This window comes from Cervus elaphus, chromosome 17 (genome assembly GCF_910594005.1).
Source record: "Cervus elaphus chromosome 17, mCerEla1.1, whole genome shotgun sequence".
Lineage (NCBI taxonomy): Eukaryota > Metazoa > Chordata > Mammalia > Artiodactyla > Cervidae > Cervus > Cervus elaphus.
In genome coordinates, this window is record NC_057831.1 from 30,417,131 (window position 1) to 30,437,623 (window position 20,493).

Genomic DNA, 20,493 nt, shown 5'->3' on the forward strand with positions numbered 1-20,493 from the left:
AAGACAGGAGACACTGGTTCAATCCCTGAGTCAGAAAGATCCCTGCAAGTAGGACTCACTTCAGTATTCTTCCCTGGAAGATTCAATGGACAGAGGAGCTTTGCAGGCCACAGTCCATGGAGTCACAAAGAGTCTAATATGACTGAGCACGCATGCATACATACAAGCATTTAGTTAAAATAGACGTGTATTTGTGTGTGTACTTTAGGATGGTCGAGGTCAAAGCAAACGTCTTTTCTCTAATAGTTGGGGGTTATTTATGTAGCTAACTGTACAGTTGAAATATTAATACTTTCATCATTTTTTCATATGGGCATATTTATATCTCTATACATTGTGCATAATACTTATATTTACATAGTGATTTAAATATGACATCACAGAGATTCTCCAAACTACGCAGACTATTAAAATTGGTCTAATTTCGAGCAAGATGTAGATATAACATGTTATGTACGGTGCATGTTCAATAAATGATGTTTGCCGTTGTCTTACATTTATTCCTGGGTAATTATTTATGGATTTCAGGGAAATTTTTTTTAATGTAACTCTTATTTTGATATTTTCTTCTTATTTATGTAAGAACCTTTAAAGAATGCATTTTAAAGTATCACCTTAGTGAAATTTACTATATATTTTCTCAGGTTAGGGTTTAAGTTGTGTGTTTTTTTTAAAATAGAGTTATCTTAGCTTATTATCATTGAAATTTACTAACAGGTCAAGCACCAAAATTAAGAAGAAAGTGAGTCTATTCCGAATGACTGAATCACAGGAAAAAATTAAGAATGTGCTTAAATATTATTTTTAAAAGAAAAATAAAAATGTGTACATCATCAAATAAAATAATGGAATGAAATAATCAAATAATAAATGGAAAATAGTCTTTTCAGGAAGGCATTGCAGAAGATCTTAGCAGAATTAAGCAGCGTGGATGGAAACTTAAAAAGAGTGTAGAAGATGTAGATGATAGAACGGTAGAGAGAGAGCGATAGATAAATGGGAATGTAGATGAATATATGGATAGGATGGAGGTAGGTGGGTGGATAGATAAATGGATGGATTTTTTCCCCCACTCTCCTGACCTCTTCTCCTTAACCCCACAGAGGTTTACTAGCACTATTCACATGCGCTATTCACAGGAATATTGGATCCAAAAAGAGGTCCCCTAATTTTCAATCCAAAACCTAGAAGTTTCCTCTTTAATAGAAAAAGGGGCCCTACTAGGGTTTACCTTTATATAACTCCTGGTGACAACTTTGATTTCCGTGTGTCCCATTAAACTTCACTTGCTTGGTCAGTGAAGAACTAGCCCCACGCCTCTTGGAAGGAAAGTCTGCAGAACCCGCAGGATGCGTGGAGAGCATGTGCAGCTTCCAGCAGTTGAAGTGAATGCAGCGCTCCCTGGTGGCGTGTTTCCTTCGGGGTTCGGTGCTTTGTTTCTACGTGAGCCCTGCCCCTTTCTGCCTTCAGGAAGCTCCTTCTCTCTGACCTGTCGCTGTGTGTGTTTGTTTTTTTGTGGCAGTGGACGGCAGGTGGACCTCCTGGAGCAAGTGGTCCACCTGTGGGACCGAGTGCACTCACTGGCGCCGGAGGGAGTGCACGGCCCCCGCCCCCAAGAATGGAGGCAAGGACTGCGATGGCCTCGTCTTGCAGTCCAAGAACTGCACGGACGGGCTGTGCATGCAGAGTAAGTCTGTCTGCAAACCGCAGACACGGGGGAGGTGGGAGTCTTAACCGTTGGATTTCTTTGAAGGAAACATACAAAAACAAAAAAAAATATCCCTTGAATAACAACAAAAATGCAATACTGGGGCTCTCAAAGTTGAAAAAAAATGAATCTCCCAGAAACCAGAATGAATAATAACTGTGTCCAGTTAACAAATGACACACACAGTACTGCTTTCCCATGAGCAAAAAGTGATTTAGTCGTTTCCCTAGAGGGTCTGTCACTCTTTTCAGGGCAGGGAACTGCTGCTCGGTTTTATTAGAGTGCCCAAAAGGGCACCCTGAACTCCTCAGAGAGTCACACGACTTCCAAAAAGTAAGCTATTTACTTCTAATTCATGGCTGTTACTGAACCAATGTCCATGACGTTTAGAATACATGTACAAGGACAAGAAACATTTCTGCTGGTAGATTTACCAGTTTTCAAGTGTTTAGTGGGAATATCTTCACAAGCCCTTGAAATTGCTGGGTTTGTATTAAAATTATAATGTTTATCTGAAGGGAATCATGTTTATAAAATGTATATTTTAAAATGGATGTAGAAGATGGGCTCAGGAATATGATAGATGTTATAAGCTAAGTATTCCACATTTTTTGTGGCTTTGTTACTTAGATTTTCTTAATGAGATGGTGGTTTGATTTTCATATTTGAAATACTTTCCATACTTACTGAGGAGCCCTTAAATATACAAAATTAACCATCTTTTTTATGGGCATGAATTAAGGTACTAAAAATTGTTCTGAAATCACACCTGTACAGTTGAATGAGTCAAGCAATGTACTGTCTTTGGATCTTGGGTAATGGTGGCCAAATGTTGACATTTCTTATAACATAGTACAAATTGCTTGTGGGATACAAGCAATCAGATGTATTTGGGTGGAAGTATTTGTATTTGTCATTTAAGAATAAGATATTTTCAGCACACTTATGAAATTCTGTTTGTCTCCCAGAGTCTATGCTTACAGGGACCTTTAAAAAGAACCTTTACTCAAAATACAGACAGATAGATAATCTCATTGCTGACACGGAATATGAATCTAATGGGCCTCTTATTTTTCTGTCCATGGTACGTGGTATTCTTTGAGAACAGGCTGCAACTGAATGTAAAGCATATTTTCTGGTTGTGATTTTAGGATAGCTACTGTGCACCTCACTATTTGTACCAGAAACACAGAATGAGAAGCATACAGCTATTTTACTAACTGTTTATCCAGAGATACAGAATTTGTTCCTCTAGGTGTTGGTTTGAGTTGAGGATTAAAATGGAAACATACCACACAAGTTATTTTTAACACTTTTATAATTTAGTAGTATTATTTTAGTTTAGAATGAATTAACTCATGTGATTGAAAAGTAACAATATTTGAAGTTTCTCTCGGGCTCACTCCCTTTCTCAGTATTATCCTTCAGCTTTGGGTGATTTAATGCCTTCTGCTTCCATTGTGCATATTTTAAAGTTCCCAAAGCAACCGATTTAACAAGGAGTACAATGCTACAAGATGGGACATTGGCCCTTTTATTAGTTACACACAATGATACGTTCTAAATTATGACATATATCAAATAAAAGCATGAGATACTCTTTTTGAAAAAATGCTATCCATTTATTTTTAGCTATGCTGATGCTGGGTCTTCACCGCTGTGTGGGCTACTCACTAGTCGTGGTGACTTCTCCTGTCACGGAGCCCAGGCTGTAGGGCTTCATGGTTGTGGCCCGTGGATCAGTAGTTGCGGCTTCGGGCTCCAGAGCACAGGCTCGGTAGTCGTGGCGCATGGGCTTAGCTGCCCTCTGCGATCTTCCAGGGTCAGGGATTGAACCCATGTCTTCTGTGTTGGCAGGCAGATTCTTTACCACTGAGCCCCCAGAGAAGCCCACAAAGTATGAAATGTTCAAGTTAAGAATTTCATGATATAGCATCCCTGTGAAAGTGAAAGTGTTAGTCATTCAGTTGTGTCCATCTCTTTGCAACCCCTGCCAGTTTCCCCTGTCCCTGGAATTCTCCAGGCAAGAATACTGACGTGGTCAGCCACTCCCTTCTTCAGGGGAATCTTCCTGACCCAGGCATCAAACCCAGGTCTCCCGCATTGCAGGCAGATTCTTTACCGGCTGAGCCATCAGGGAAGCCCAGCATCCCCTTAGCATCTAGCTTATTTCTTACAGAAATAATACAGTTTTTTTCTAATGATTGGGTATGATGGCATGAGGTGTGTGTATGTGTAAATAAGGAGAATGAGGCTACAATACTGGTTATTTGTTGTTTATTTCTTTATCAAGTCTCCTATCAGACTGGAACATTTGGGTGTTTGAATTAAAATCAGTCAGTTAAAAAGCTGTTTTCTTTTATAATTCTGATTTGCTATAGTAACAGTCTCTACTAAGTCAATAAATTCTTTCTTCCTCCTTCTTGTATCTACTGTAGTACAAAAGATAGTTGTAGTTTGTGCTGTTATTGATTTCCTCAGGGATAAAAACCTCAGATACAGTTGTGCTGTATAATTATAGTGTTTTACAGTGAAAGTTGTAGTTTCTGTTTACAGCAAGCTGGGTGTTTCTGGCATAGCAATGCTGACAATGTCTTGCAAAAAAAAAATAATATCCTCATTTTGGAAAACAAAAGGCTTCTGATAGTGAAAGTACCAAGCTTTTAAGAGGGACAAGTTCTGAATTAAGAAAAAGAATGGGAAAAGAAAAGATAGCTATAAAGCTGCAGTTAATAATTAGAAAATATCATTTAATGTTTGTTTACCTTGAGACTTAGCATCTTCAGTGCATTGATAAATAGCTCTTTATAAGTATTGCAATATTATCTCAGAGCTAGCCTGCTTAGCATTGAACTAGGGAGGCAGTGCAACCTCTGAGTGTACTAAAAATTGTCTATAAGTGGTTTGGATATAAATGTAGATACACTGCTAGAGAGGAAGAATTCAGAGTTCCTGATGGATGTCAGTAGAATTCAGAGTTACATAGATAATGTACTGTAGTATATTTTAAAAGCCAGATTGGTACTTAAGAGCAATACAGTGTGAAATATATAGAAAATATTACTGTCAATGTTTATTCATTAATTTGTTCAAAATAATCATATTTGGACACATTTCTTCCTTAGTCATTCCCCTCATTATAAGCACCTTTGACTGAAAATATCTAGAAATATTGGATAAAATGTTTAAACTTAAAAGACATATGAACACATTTGGAGTCTGTGTGTGTGTAAGAGAGAGAGGATATCAAGTTCAAAAGAAAAAGAAATACTCAAGTAACAGAAATGAACTCAGATCTAAAGAAGTATCTGTATAAGTGGACACCAGAATAACCAAGAGAGGCATTAGGCATGGATGTAGGTCCCAGGGATTGAGAGTTAGGTTTTTGGATCTGAGGCTGGGTGGAAAGCAAGAAACCTGAATAAAGCTGGGTCTCATAACTGGCTTCCCCCACCATGAAAAATAACTCAAAATTTTTACCCATCAGCCCAGGAAAGCTACAGGAAAATTGATGGTACAGAAAAGACAAAGTCTTCACTTCAATAAAACCACAGTCCTTTACTTAGTTCTGGATATGAAGTCTAAAATACCGTACAGAGAGGAAAATGCAAAGTATGTGTAATTTATATAAGCAGTAAAACTTCTGGAGTACCAGCAGAAGTGAACAGCAAGCCATTTTCAGGAGTTTTTTCCACAACCTAAGTGCATTGGTCTAGGATAAAGATAACTCACTCCTGAAAATTAATTGATGATACAAGTTTTATATCACCCAAAGGAATAAATAGTCTGCTGCAAGGGAAAGTTGGCAACAATAAATAGGTATGTCGGTACTTTAATAACACGGACTCCTAGAACAATCTGAATGAGGCTGTAAAATAAATAACAATAAAAAGGTAAACTTTTTAAAAGGAATGTAAACGCAAGTGAAAGAATAGAATATTGTAAAACGACAGAGATTTGGGGGGAAATCGAATGGAAAGTGATCTACTGAGAGGTTAAAACTCAATGGGAGATTAAAAATCAGATCAGGTCAGAGACAGCTTTTGATAAAGAGAAAATTAGTAAACTGATGTAGATCTCATGAAACTTTTCAGAAGACATGGAGGAAGGATAAAGTGAGTGATTATATAAAAGGTAGGTTAAAATACAGACTTCCCAGGTGGCTGAGTGGTAAAAAATTCAGCTGCCAATGCAGGAGACACAAGAGCCTTAGGTTCAATCGCTGGGTCAGAAAGATACCTTGGAGGAGGAAATGGCAACCCACACCAGTACTCTTGCCTAGAAAAATCCATGGACAGTGGAGCCTGTTCATAGGATTGCAAAGAGTCAGACACAGCTGGGCTCATGTGTGTGCACACATTCACACATACACCTTAACACACATGGAATATAGAATGAGAAAGGCCCACAGTTATTACTCAAAAGCCATCCAAACATAGTAGTTGATACTGAAGTATAACATATCAAAGAAAGTGAAAGTCTCTCAGTCGTGTCTGACTCTTTGCGATCCTGCAGACTGTACAGTGCATGGAATTCTCCAGGCCAGAATACTGGAGTGGGTAGCCTCTCCCTTCTCCAGGGGATCTTCCCAACCCAGGGATGGAACCCAGGCCTCCTACATTGCAGGTGGATTCTTTACCAACTGAGCCAAGTATATATTATACATGAGGTATATCATCTTTAGGGCTTCCAAGGTGGCACTAATGATAAAGAACCTGCCTGCCAAAGAGACAAAGTTTCTGTCCCTGGGTTGGGAAGATTCCCTGGATGAGGGCATGGCAACCCATTCCAGTTTGCTTGCCTGGAGAATCCCATGGACAGAGGAGCCTGGTGGGCTACAGTTCAGTAGGGTTGCAAAGAGTCAGACACGTCTGATTCAACTTAGCACACACACACATATCCTCATTGATTTGAAAAAAGTGGTTCTTATACTGGAGACACTACTTGCAAATTAAGAACTTAGAGGAACTGGTGTTATTTTATTAGAACATTATTATGTTGTAATTCAAAATCATCAGAGTCACTTATTATCCCAGAAAGAAGCTAGGCATTATTGGTTTATAAGCACATTGTTAATAGAAAACAAATATTGGAGTTCTTAGGTACGTTAAAACTATCAATTGCATTCAGTAAGACAAGGTAGATGATTCGGAGAAATATTACTATAGAAAATAACTAAACGCATATCTGATCTCTTTGATATAGAAAACTTAACATTAATAACATTAGACCATTTTTGCTTCATAAAATGATAGAATCCTATGTCTTATCCAGAAGGTAATCAAAGCTCTGTTGTGCTGTGTGCCTGTGTAGGTGTGTTTGCTCAGTCGCTCAGTTGTGTCTGACTCTTTGTGAGCTTAGGACTGTGAGAAAGCTTGTCAGGCTCCTCTGTGCATGCGATTTTTCAGGCAAGAATACTGAAGAGTGTTGCCATTTCCTCTTCCAGGGTGCCTTCCCAACCCAGTAGTTGAACTCACATCTCCTGCATTGCAGGTGGATTCTTTAAAATTTGGCCTTTGAGTACAGAATGAAGCAGGGCAAAGGCTCATAGAGTTCTGCCAAGAGAACGCACTGGTCATAGCAAACACCCTCTTCCAACAACACAAGAGAAGACTTTACACATGGACATCACCAGATGGTCAACACCGAAATCAGATTGATTATATTCTTTGCAGCCAAAGTTGGAGAAGCTCTATACAGTCAGCAAAAACAATACCGGGAGTTGACTGTGGCTCGGATTATGAATTCCTTATTGCCAAATTCAGACTTAAATTGAAGAAACGAGGGGAAACCACTGGACCATGCAGGTATGACCTAAATCAAATCCCTTATGACTATACAGTGGAAGTGAGAAATAGATTTAAGGGACTAGATCTGATAGACAGAGTGCCTGATGAACTATGGATGGAGGTTTGTGACATTGTACAGAAGACAGGGATCAAGACCATCCCCAAGAAAAAGAAATGCAAAAAAGCAAAATGGTTCTCTGAGGAGGCCTTACAAATAGCTGTGAAAAGAAGGGAAGTGAAAAGCGAAGGAGAAAAGGAAAGATATACCCATTTGAATGCAGAGTTCCAAAGGATAGCAAGGAGAGATAAGAAAGCTTTCCTCAGCGATCAATACAAAGAAATAGAGGGAAACAATAGAATAGGAAAGCCTAGATATCTCTTCAAGAAAATTAGAGATACCAAGGCAACATTTTATGCAAAGATGGCCTCAATAAAAGACAGAAATGGTATGGACCTAACGAAGCAGAAGATATTAAGAAGTGGTGGCAAGAATACACAGAAGAACTGTACAAAAAAGATCTTCATGACCCAGATGACCATGATGGTGTGATCACTCACACTCACCTAGAGCCAGACATCCTGGAATGTGAAGTCAAGTGGGCCTTAGGAAGCATCAATACGAACAAAGCTAGAGGAGGTGATGGAATTCCAGTTGAGCTATTTCAAATCTTAAAAGGTGATGCTGTGAAAGTGCTGCACTCAATATGTCAGCAAATTTGGAAAAGTCAGTAGTGGCCACAGGACTGGAAAAGGTCAGTTTTCATTCCAATCCCAAAGAATGCTCAAACTACCGTACAATTGCACTCATCTCACATGCTAGTAAAATAATGCTCAAAATTCTCCAAGCCAGGCTTCAACAGTACATGAACTGTGAACTTCCAGATGTTCAAGCTGGTTTTAGAAAACGCAGAGGAACCAGAGATCAACTTGCCAACATCTGCTGGGTCATCGAAAAGGCAAGAGAATTCCAGAAAAACATCTATTTCTGCTTTATTGATTATATCAAAGTCTTTGACTGTGTAGACCACAATAAACTGTGGGAAATTCTTCAAGAGATGGGAATACCAGACCACCTGACCTGCCTCTTGAGAAACTTGTATGCAGATCAGGAGGCAACAGTTAGAACTGGATATGGAACAACAGACTGGTTCCAAATAGGAAAAGGAGTACGTCAAGGCTGTATATTGTCACCCTGCTTATTTAACTTATATGCAGAGTACATCATGAGAAATGCTGGGCTAGAAGAAGCACAAGCTGGAATCAAGATTGCCAGGAGAAATATCAATAACCTCAGATATGCAGATGACACCACCCTTATGGCAGAAGTGAAGAGGAACTAAAGAGCCTCTGGATGAAATTGAAAGAGGAGAGTGAAAAAGTTGGCTTAAAGCTCAACATTCAGAAAACTAAGATCATGGCATCCAGTCCCATCACTTCATGGCAAATAGATGGGGAAACACTGGGAACAGTGACTGACTTTATTTTGGGGGGCTCCCAAATCACTGCAGACGTTGACTGCAGCCATGAAATTAAAAGACGCTTACTCTTTGGAAGTAAAGTTATGACCAAACTAGACAGCATATTAAAAAGCAGAGACATTGCTTTGTCAATAAAGGTCCGTCTAGTCAAGTCTATGGTTTTTCCAGTAATCATGTATGGATGTGAGAGTTGGATTATAAAGAAAGCTGTGCACTGAAGAATTGATGCTTTTGAACTGTGGTGTTGGAGAAGACTCTTGAGAGTTCCTTGGACTGCAAGGAGATCCAACCAGTCCATCCTAAAGGAGATCAGTCCTGGTGTTCATTGGTAGGACTGATGTTGAAGCTGAAACTCCAATACTTTGGCTACCTGATGGGAAGAGCTGACACATTTGAAAAGACCCTGATGCTGGGAAAGATTGAGGGCAGAAGGAGAAGGCAATGGCAGAGGATGAGGATGGTATCACAGACTTAATGGACATGGGTTTAGGTAGACTCCAGGAGTTGGTGATGGACAGGGAGGCCTGGTGTGCTGCGGTTCTTGGGGTCACAAAGTGTTGGACACGACTGAGCAACTGAACTGATCTCTTTACCTACTGAGCCATCAGGGAAGCCCTTAGTTGTCTTTATATTATCTCTAAGACTATATGAAAGGCTTCCCTCATAGCTCAGTTGGTAAAGAATCCTCCTGCAATGCAGGAGACACTGGTTTGATTCCTGGGTTGGGAAGATCCGCTGGAGAAGGGATAGGCTACCCAGTCCATTTTTCTTGGGCTTCCCTTGTGGCTCAGATGGTAAAGAATCCTCCTGCAATGCGGGAGACCTGAGTTCGATCCCTGAGTTGGGAAGACCCCCTGGAGAAAGGAACGGCTACCCACTCCAGTATTGTGGCCTGGAGAATTCTATGGACCGTATAGTCCATGGGGTCGCAAAGAGTCGGACACGACTGAGCAACTTTCACTAAGACTATATGAAAGTAGCTTCTGGTTTTGCCACATAGTTTTGAGATAGGATTTATATAAAATGGTTCTGGAGAGAGAGAACACTGTAGACCCAGAAGGAAAGAGGTACAAAAGAAAAAAAAAAAAAAGGGCACTTAAGACAATCTCCAAAAATGTTGAGCCAATAAGCATATTTACCATTTATATTGAAATACAGTTGTATCCTGGAGAAGGAAATGGCTACCCACTCCAGTATTCTTGCCTGGAGAATTCCATGGACAGAGGAGCCTGGCAGACTACAGTCCATGGGGTCTCAGAGTCAGACACGACTGAGTGACTAACACTACACACCGTTGTATAACCCAGACCTGAAAACTTAACTTTTATAATCTTTATAATGACTTGTAGTAAGACCGACTTTGTCAACTTGGCATAAAATGGTTTAATCCGTGCTTACCTTTTGCTTTTGAAAATAGCAGTCAAGGGAATATGTATGTGACTTGATCCAGAAATGGTGCTTTATATATATTTATGAATACATTCAATTAGATTATTACATTGCTGCAGCTATTCCTATAGACTTTGGTGTTTAATCCTATTTGAAGATTGGAGTCCCACATTGGGATATGTGAGAGTTCACATCTGAATTTAGAATTATTCCTTCTTGCTGAAGAAGGTTTATGCCACAGCAGACAAATTAGAAATTGCAATTTACAAACAAGAACTGCCTGGAATTGTGTCTGCATCAGTGAACTTCCTGACTTTGGGAAATTAAAATGTTATGCAGTCTGCAAATTTAGCACTTTCTACTCATTAAAAAATTTACATGTCACCCTGCTCTTCCATTAATTCTCACATATAGAGGAAGTGGCAGAACTCTATGTGTAAATGTAGTGTGGACTCACTGCATGCCAGAACCCCCAGAATCCCAGGGGGATTTAATGTATTTAATGTGAGGAAATCATTTACTTTGCACACAGTCTGTTCTTGTCTTTAGCACGATGTGTTTATAACCACCATGGTAGGCATTTGAGAAGGTGCAAGTCAGTATCCAGTGAAATTCTAGTCAACACAGCAGTTTGATAGGAAAAGTATAATTGTGAGTGTCAGACAGTGAGTGCTTTTATCTGTAGTTTGGAAGATGTTGATGTCATAGCTGTATTTGTATAGTCTTTGATATGCATAGTGTCCCAGCTGGCAAATAAATATTCTGTCCATGGACTGGCTGCCCAACACAGTGCTCTGCTTTCGCTGGTATAATGAGTGTGGTTTACTTTTGCTTTCTTCCTTTCTGGTAAAACATTTTCCTGCTTTTGAAAGTAGGGATGTGGTTAGGAACTTTAGCCCACAGAAACCTGATGAAAACCTATGGCGCCCTGGACAGATTGTTGTGAGAGGACAAGTGCAAGGGCTTCAGCTTCAAGGAGCCAAAGGAGACTCAGAGGGGATGGAGAAAGTTACCACCTTTCACAACTGCAGCAAAGCACGGATTTCCTCAAGACTACAGCGGGGCAGGGCCTGTGCTTTGGAGTGTTTCTTTTTGCCTAAAAATCCAGTAGGTAGGGTGATGGATGCTAGGAATCGGCCTCTTTACTTCAGGCCTTTGCATGACTTTTTCTATCAGATGTCTTTAACTACTATGGATTGAATTATATCACTGCCTTTGGATTTAATAACGTATCCTTTTTCTGAGGGTGCACATCAGATAGAAAATACCAATTGACAGCTCTCGGGCAGTTGATTTAGGAGTCTGATTTTGCTCAACTGTTGAGTTAAATTTTGGATATTTATTCATCACTTTCTGTGGATCATGAGATAAGGCTTCTGTATCTGAGATGTTCATTCCCTGCTGTTCATTCTCAGAGGGGCATGATTGTCAGCGCTAGGAACAGAGCTGTGGATCAGTTAGTGAAGCATGGCAGACGGTCCTGTGAAGACTGGAGCACAAATTACCACAGCAATTTAGATAACTGACATCAGCGATAAGCAAATGTTCTTTTCAATTTTTGTAGTCATGTCCTAGGATTTATGTATTCATTTATTTGGAGTTCCTTAAGCTCCTGTCAATAAATAAACCCTCAGAAGAGTGGTAAATTATAATAAATGACCATGAGTGTCTTTGACAGACCTGACCTTTGACATCATTAGTGCAGTCTTGATGGGGTGGCTAGATAAGAGCCAACCTAAAAGGGAAAAAAAAAAAAAATCTGGACATGTTTATTTAGAATGGTCCTTGAGGTTTTTAATAAGAATATTTGCATCAGAAGAAATGAAATTGGTGAGAGAAATCAGATATGTTGGCTTAGTGTGAGGTCACTTGCAGAAAAAAAGACGCAGGCAACCAGATCAAGAAGAGCGTAAAATCCATGGAGAACTGAGATTCTTCTAATGCTCGGATCATAAAAATGAGGACAGATCTTCTGAAGTGATCTGTTGTACTTCAGATAGATAAATTTGTGAAAACTGATCGAAAGCTTAATGATTTAAAAAACATGGACTTTTATACAACACAATGCTTTTATAGACTAAAATTGTTATGTCATATTCATAACTTATATACTATTCCCCATGTAAGCTGTGAACTATATCTCAATAATTATTTAATCCTAACCATATCATAAAATCTGTTTATTAAGGTTGTAGATGCAGGTCCATACTGAAATAAAATATTTATTAAGGTCCATACAGAAATATAACGAGTAACCTTGAAGGCAAGCAGGAACACCTTTAAAAACTCCACCTGTCTCCCTTTGGCTCCAAACTTGGTAACTAATCTAAAGAAACAGTTAATTCCAAGACATCTACTGATATATACTTTCCTTTTATGTCTTCCTTACATCTGGCTCAATGGCTCACAAACTTTGGAGAATGTAAAAATTATTGTGTCATGTATGTGTATATTTCTATATGTTTAGTTTAAAGGAGCCACAGATATAATTTTAATTTTATTCACTTTCTACTTAAGGCCGTGGCATTAGTTGCTTCTAAGTCCAATCTACTGTGTTAGATGTGGCCAAACTGGAGCAAAATTGACCTGTGTTCAATTTAATAAAACTCAAAAAGTACAGAAAATAATCTTACAAACAGAAATTCTGATATTCCCCTAATAATAGCTCTAACCTGGAAAGGAAGAAACTGAGGCATAAAATTGAAACAGCCCACCCAGCGCCCACAGGTTAGTGTGAGAGACAATATATGAACCCAAATCTGTCTAATTTTGAAATAAGCCTTTCTCCATGTGGTCTCTTGGAGGCTGAAAGCAAGAGGTTGTCAGCTTTTATTGTTTTAAAATGTGGTTTTCTTCTTATGTGTAGTGTTCCTCCAGTTTTGTGATGTTTATTCCTTTTTTTCTGTTACCAAAAATGTAGGCATCATTTTTTGAGAGAAACAATGTTTCCCTTTTAAATATTTACATTTGTGGTAGGTTCTATGCCAAATACAATGTGATTATCATACATTAACACCTGCATTATGTTAGCATAGCTCTCCGGTTACCTTAGAGTAGAGATGTCCAAGTTTGGAGCACGTCTTTGCTTATCCTACACTTGAAACAAAAGACACTATTTGGATGTTGTTTTCTTTAGGGGTGAAAATCTCTGTTGTTTTAACTTTCTCATGACAATCACTGATAACATTTCAAATGTAGAGATATTCTCTAGTCTAAATAATTAGCATTACTTCATTCAATAATTGAATTGCATATTAAGCCATGAACATATCAAACCCGTTTCTGTTATTTCCTTGTCTATCCTTATTTAAATCTATTCATCAGACAGTACATATAAAAATGACAGGTCTGTAGCCTAAGAGCTGGAATCTGTCCCTGGCTTTAATGTTTTACCAACTTCGTGATGTTGGACAAGTCCCTTCATCAGTCTATGCTCTGACTCCTGGGTCTGTGAGTACAAAGGGGTTAGAAGAAGAAATTCAAATCAATGATCTATTTTAACTCTAACATCCTGGGGGTTTGCAAGTTAGTAAGGGCATAGACTTGGTTTTGAGCAAAATATACCTGGCTATTAATGCTCAGAACTTTTAACATTTCTCACAGCAGCTTATTTGCTTGATAACTTTTCTATTAGAATACTATTTTTAAAAGTTTGTATTATCTTTTAAAAATTTAATCATAAAATCATGATCATTTTGACTGTTGTCTATTATTCATATCTCTTGAAAATTTAAAATGACTAGAAATATCAATGTAGTTGGTGTTGATTGGGGAAATGAAGATTTATGTATTATAATTCCTGGTGTTGTTCCCAGGAGATTTCCCAACTATAAACCCACTAAATAGGCTATGTTCAGGCTTATTATTGCACAGTTATGAGCCATGTACTTAAGGATAACTTGATATTACTCACTGCTGTATAAAACGGAGGAAAGTTCATTTGCCTTTTTAGGACAAAGGCTCTCCTTATATAACAGTTGTACATTAGCTGAAAAATATGGGTAAATCCCATCTGTAGTTTGAAGGATGACTTTGTGAAAATTAGAAAAAGTCATTCCTTAAGTCATTTAGCCACCATCCACCAGAACATTGTTATTATGTTAGCAATCCAGATCCTCAGCCAACAGGACTGCAAATGGGGCCTACCAAAACTGAATAGTGCAAAACCTGCATGCTGTCAGCTTTTCTCACAGAAGGATAGAAACCCAATTTGCCTGTCAAAAACTTTCTGTAACTTTGAAATACCACTTCCCATTTTGGGAACTGATTTTCCTCCTCTGAAAAAAAGTTAAGCTAGATATTCTCTTAAATGGATGTTTTGAGCAGTTATGATCTAGCTTCCTAGCATGAGAAGCATTTCACTGACCATTTAAGAGCAGCCCACTACTGCTCTGTATCCCTTCTATCGGTCCATGGGAGGTGGCTTTGAAAGGTGTTGTCAATGGAGGTTCATTTTGTTCCAGTTAGTTCTTCCATGACTTGACTGTTCCTCCCATTGCAGGACATTAAATACCCTTGGCCCTCACTCACTAAATGCCAACAAACAACCACCTAATCATTAGGACAAGCAAAAAACACCTCCTCTACCTACTTCCAGACATCCCCTTGACAAGCAGAACTACCACTGGTTGAGAAATCATTTTAGCATCAAGTTGCCCTCTGGTCTTGGGAATTTGTTTCTGAAACTTGCTACTAAAGCCTGGATTGGGAAGGTCCCCTGGAGAAGGGCATGGCAACCCACTCCAGTGTTCATGTCTGGAGACTCCCATGGATAGAGGAGCCCTTGGCGGGCTAAAGTCCATAGGGTCACAAAGAGTCAGACATGACTGAAGCAGCTTTATGCACTTGCACAATGCATGAGCACTGTATAAATCTCCTTTATCCTTTCCACAACTACATGGAAATGCATATTCATAGTCCCTTACACAGATTAGGAAGCTGATGCTTAGAGAAATGAGGGAGTTTGATCAAGCTCTCATCGTTAAGAAATTGACAGGGCTAGGATTCCAGCTGAAGTCCATGAGACTAAAAAACTCAGTTTCACTGCTTTGGCCAACAGCCGAGGTGCTTTTTCAACTGACTTGCCTTTCAAGTAGTAAGAAAGTTAACTGAAATCCCTAACTTATGAACCAGGCTGTTGATAGTGACACTGAAAACAATTATTTTGTACTGTGTTCTGCCAGAGATGCGATTTTTCATTATTGCTAGGACTGCTCTCAGCAGGATCATCTCATTAGCTGAAGAAAATGTTCCCTCTTGTTCCATGAGAGACGGATCAGATGGAGAAGTATAAAAACAAACTCTAGAAAGTGATTCGGTGTTCCTTTCATTTAGGGGATAGAACAGTAATCCCCTTCTTTTCTGATACCCAGCTTCCTAAGTGATGTTTTAGTTGTGTAGTTGCAGAAGTGTTTTGAAAAAGATGGAGAAAAGTTTTGCAGAGTTGCCTTTCAAAATTCTTTATCAGTGTTTCCATACCAGTAAGATGGGGTGTTGAACCATTGATGAGTACACTTACTACTTGGCTGTTTTAAAATTTCCCATGTAGGAAAAAATAAATAAAAAATAAATAAAAAATAAAATAAAAAAATAAAATTTCCCATGTAGGAAAATAGCAGTTTGGCTAGATTGGTCTCTATCGACTATGAGGAATAGCTAATACTGAGACTTTTATATTTTTTATTTTATCTTAGAACAAGCTCAAATGCAAGCGCATCATTAAATATATCAACATACCTATGGATAGACATCTTCCAGGCCATATTTTATAGCAACCATCCATAAAGTCCTGTCACTTCTCTCCCTTTGCTCTCCATTATCTATAGAGAAGCCAAAGTGATCTTTTCAGGATTAGGTTTGATGACAGGATTTGCATTTCATTTAGAATAAAATTGAAGCACCTCATCGTGGACCATCAGGCCTACGAGATCTGGCTGCTGCTCTTCCCTCTGAGGTTCCCTCCTTCCTCTTTCCACTCACTGACATCTAACCACTTCCTTTTTATATCAGGATTTTTGCATCTGCTGTCACTCTTCATGGACCATGTTCTCCACAGATCTTTATCTGGCCGATTCTTTCTCATTGTTCAAGCTTCAGTGTAAATTTCATTACAGCAGAAAATTCTTCCCTGATTCCCTCAGTTAGTCATTCTTTTATCTCCAATCACATTGCATTTTACTTTATTTTCCAAGAGGACTTTTCAGCGTTTGAAATGACCTTGATTATTTTGTTTACTTGTTTGTTTTCTGTTAAACAAGCATGAAAGCAGTGACTTTTCTCATCTTGTCACTGTACCTCTGCCTAGAATAGAACCCAGCATACAGTAGGGTCAAGAGTATTTGTTAGGTGACTGAATGAATTAATGGATTCCAGTTCTGTGCCTGGACATGTAAGTCTGAGGTAAATTGCCACAAGGCACAAAAGTTTATATTGAGTGGTCCAGATCTAATTAAACATGGGAAAGTAGAAACTAAAAGGAAATTATCAATTTTCTTTTTATTATTCCGTGATCTGCCTATCAACAACAGGAATTCTGTTGGGAAGTAGGTGAAAGCCAAGGAAAACCTAGGGCTGCTTCACAGGGTGAACTTTCAGACCACTTTATATCTCTCCAGAGATAGGCTTCTCCTTTTTATACAGATCTTCTGTTTATTCCAGCAGGCTCACACTATTCTTATCAAAAATTTCAGGGTAAACATCAAACTATCCCCAAATATCCTATTTTATACTTCTTTCCTGGCCCTCACATCTGCCAAAAAAAAAAAAAAAATCTTTTGACATCACCCAGCTTAAAATCGTCTCCTACAGCAGTGACATCACTTATCTGGTCTCCTATACTAGCTGTGAAATTATATTGGCTTAAGTCTTTGGGTTTCAAAAATAACCTTTTTTCCTGTGCTCATATATGTCCCAGATGTCCTTTTATTGAGTTCACAGAATACAAATGGAAAAAGGTTATTACCAGACAGAGTGTTTAAAGATGAAAATCAAACCTAATACATGGACTCCAACAACTGGAATAAGGAATATAATATTTATAAAACTGAGTAGGAGGTTGCAATCATTGCTCTAAAATAAAGCATTAAAAATTAATTCAGAGCAAACCTGTCTGTGCTACAGCAAAGCTCTCTTTCATTAAGGTAGCACTGCATGTTCCTCCTGAATTAGTTCCCCAAATAAGTAAATAGCTTATAAGAACTGTGTTCTGCAAACTACAGAAGGTCTACATGAGGCACAATTTAGAGCTACCTTCAGTGTTAAAGCATTACAGACAGACCTTTATTTTGAACCAATTAATTGTGATTCTTGCAGTTTCTCTGCATTTTTTTGTCCTTGAGTAGTACTAGGAAAGTTTAACTCACATGGTTCTTATTCATCCTCGTTTGGTTAATTCAAATGATGCTGTATTATTTGATTAATTCATGTTGCAGAATATTAAATATTAGGAATCTGTGGGTGCTAGATAGGTGATACCTTAAACTTTTCCATAGATTTTCATTTCAAAAAGTTTTATGTTCCCCATTTAAGAAATATTTTCTCACAATCGTCTACTTCACATTATGGCTATTATTTATTATCATCATCAATCATCATCATTATCATCAGTTTCCTACCTTGGATTACGCTAAAAAGAAAGAAAAGGAAAACTGCTATTGTTGATCTCTGCAGTCACTATTGGGATGAGGTTTTTATTTTTCCCAATTTACACTATTCCTCTGAAGCCCTAAAATAAACAACCTTATAGTCTCTAGGCTCTATTGATTTTTGAATGATTTCAAATAAAAAGCATCCAGTTTCCATTGCATTGACAAACTGCTCAGCCCCTGGGCAAAACCTATTGGATTCCTGTTAGATGGAGGGTCAACAACTGAAAATCCAAAAAGTAGACTTGAGATGGAAGGAGGAGAGTTGGTCTGCTCAGCTCAGTAAATGGGTATTTAACCTTTGACCAATGACGACAGGCCTTCTTTAGTTCTATTAGACTGAGAGCAAGCTGTTATGATTAAATAAAAGAGGAAAAAAAAAAAAAAAAAACTGTTTAGAGCCGTACTGAATATGTCCTGGGAATTAAGGCATATGGCAGGGATAAGGAAAAAAGATTTTCCTTATGCTAATAACCCTTGATGTCTGAAATAAATTAGATCCATTAGAGTTTATGCTCAATAAAAGAAAGACTTTAAGCACTCCAAAGTTAGTGACTCGAGACTAGTTTTTGCTCTGAAATTCAATCTGCCTCCTTATTAATTCTTAGTGAGGCTCCAGAGCAGACAGGAGATGCAAAATCATAATTCTGTACTGAACCAGAATTTTAAAGGACCCAGGTTTCTTCTCCTTTTATTTTAATTAAGCCATTTTTCATGCTTCTCATTTTGTTTCCCTCATTAATTTGATTTTGTTCCCATTTTTGTTTCATTTTTTGTTTCTTTTTCAAGGTTTCATTTATCCTATTTCAACTGAGCAGAGAACCCAGAATGAATATGGATTTTCTTGTAAGTTTGATGTTTGGTTTTTATGTTGCTGAATAATCATTTAACGTTATTGCCCCCAGTTCAAGTTTACCTTTCCTTGGATCACAGATGTGCACACAGGAAATCGGCGCCTAATATATTCCAACATGAAAAACAAATTAGATTTTCACTGCTGAAAAGAAGAAAGGGTCATTTCAAGTCTCTGCCAGCTTTAAAATCTATCAGTCTAACATTCAAAGCTTAAGTCCCAGTAGCTGACAAAACTTACCATGAAATATGTGGATCTAAATAAAGGGCAAGTTTCAAATGCTAAAAAGTAAAGAGTTGAGAAAATGCAGATCCACTGAGTTAGAGATCATGAATGTTGAGTAAGTAATTACAGCCTGGTAAAGCAAAACATTAAGGATTTAGATAGAGTATTCTGACCGGAGTTCAGAGCACTGCTCTAGGGCCTCACATGTAACCCAGCAGCAAAATGAAACAGCGCTCTGAAGGCAGTGCTCACAGTGCCGGGAGGGTTTGGTACATCACTGGTTTCCTGAAAAGATCTGCCAGTGTTGACTTGATTGATGCTTGAGCAGAGAGTCTAGAAACTTTGGTAAAAGACAATTATTTAAAAAGGAAACAAATACTTTCACATATAGTACATTTAAACAAAATCCTGAAAGAAATGGAGCGATTTCCCATAGGGAATGCTGTTTTACTGTCAGTGTGTTACAGATACACGGCAAGAGACAAGTCATTTCAACATATAAACCGTGTGACTGTGAGTCTTAGGAGAGAGGAGTAGTTCCTTGACTTTAGGAGGCCAGGAGACCTGCAAACCTGAAAATTCTCTTCCTGCAAAATAAAAATGCCCTTGTATATAAAGTTAAACATAAAAAGGCTTTTCTTGACCTTCTGAAGCACCAGTTTAATCATCTTTCACAGTGAGCAGACAGATTTGGTTAATTTTGCTGGCCATTTTTGTGAGTCACAGAAAACTAAAAATAATAGAGGCGTTAAGATGTCTCAAGGATTCAGGAAAGCTTTAATTTTGTTGGTTCAGTTATCAACTTTTATCACCATTTGCCATTGGATCAGAGCATGCTCTATGCCACTAAGGCAACATGCAACATTTATAGGAATTTTCTTCTTGCTCTACCCAGAGACAGACCTCCCAGCTGACCTCACACCATGTTAATCAAATGCTTAATTGCCTTTTGGGGGTAGTCTGACCTTTCTGATCACTGAACCAGGCCTTTATCTTACTCAGTACAGCATAGAGCTATATTTTATTCCAGTAATGAGTGGCTCACATGTAAATCTCTGACAAGAACCCGTGAGAAACTCAAGTGTTCTCAGAGGTAATACTGAATCTGTAGCAAAAGCCTGGAGTTATCAGCATTAACCTCTGCTCCCCAGACCTGGGTCTTCTGAAAGTGTACCTTTCAAACCCAGCATGTTTGCTCCCAATGTTTGCCTTGCCTTGCCTTGCCTTCCATCGTTCCCACTCACCCCTTCACTGATTTAGGGGAAAGTGAGAAGAGTGCTGTGGAAAGTAATTTTGTGACTGGGAGTAATACTTAGAACAATATTCTGGTGCAATAAATATACAGATTCAGTAAATGACAGATGTTTCTAACAGAGTGTTTATGTTTGTTTTTAAAGAACTATCAGTG

At 38.4% G+C, this 20,493-nt stretch overlaps 1 protein-coding gene across 2 annotated transcripts in view; it reads left to right on the forward strand.

Moving 5' to 3' along the window:
• The window catches only part of UNC5C (unc-5 netrin receptor C), a 403,063-nt gene that overhangs the window by 335,061 nt on the left and 47,509 nt on the right, over window positions 1-20,493 (forward strand). The window contains exons 7-8 of one of the 2 annotated variants that reach the window (XM_043871228.1): window positions 1,523-1,687; window positions 18,797-18,853. In XM_043871228.1, the coding sequence (XP_043727163.1) occupies window positions 1,523-1,687; window positions 18,797-18,853 (222 nt within the window). The remainder of the gene's footprint in view (window positions 1-1,522; window positions 1,688-18,796; window positions 18,854-20,493) is intronic. The other variant, XM_043871229.1, reaches the window with a different exon arrangement.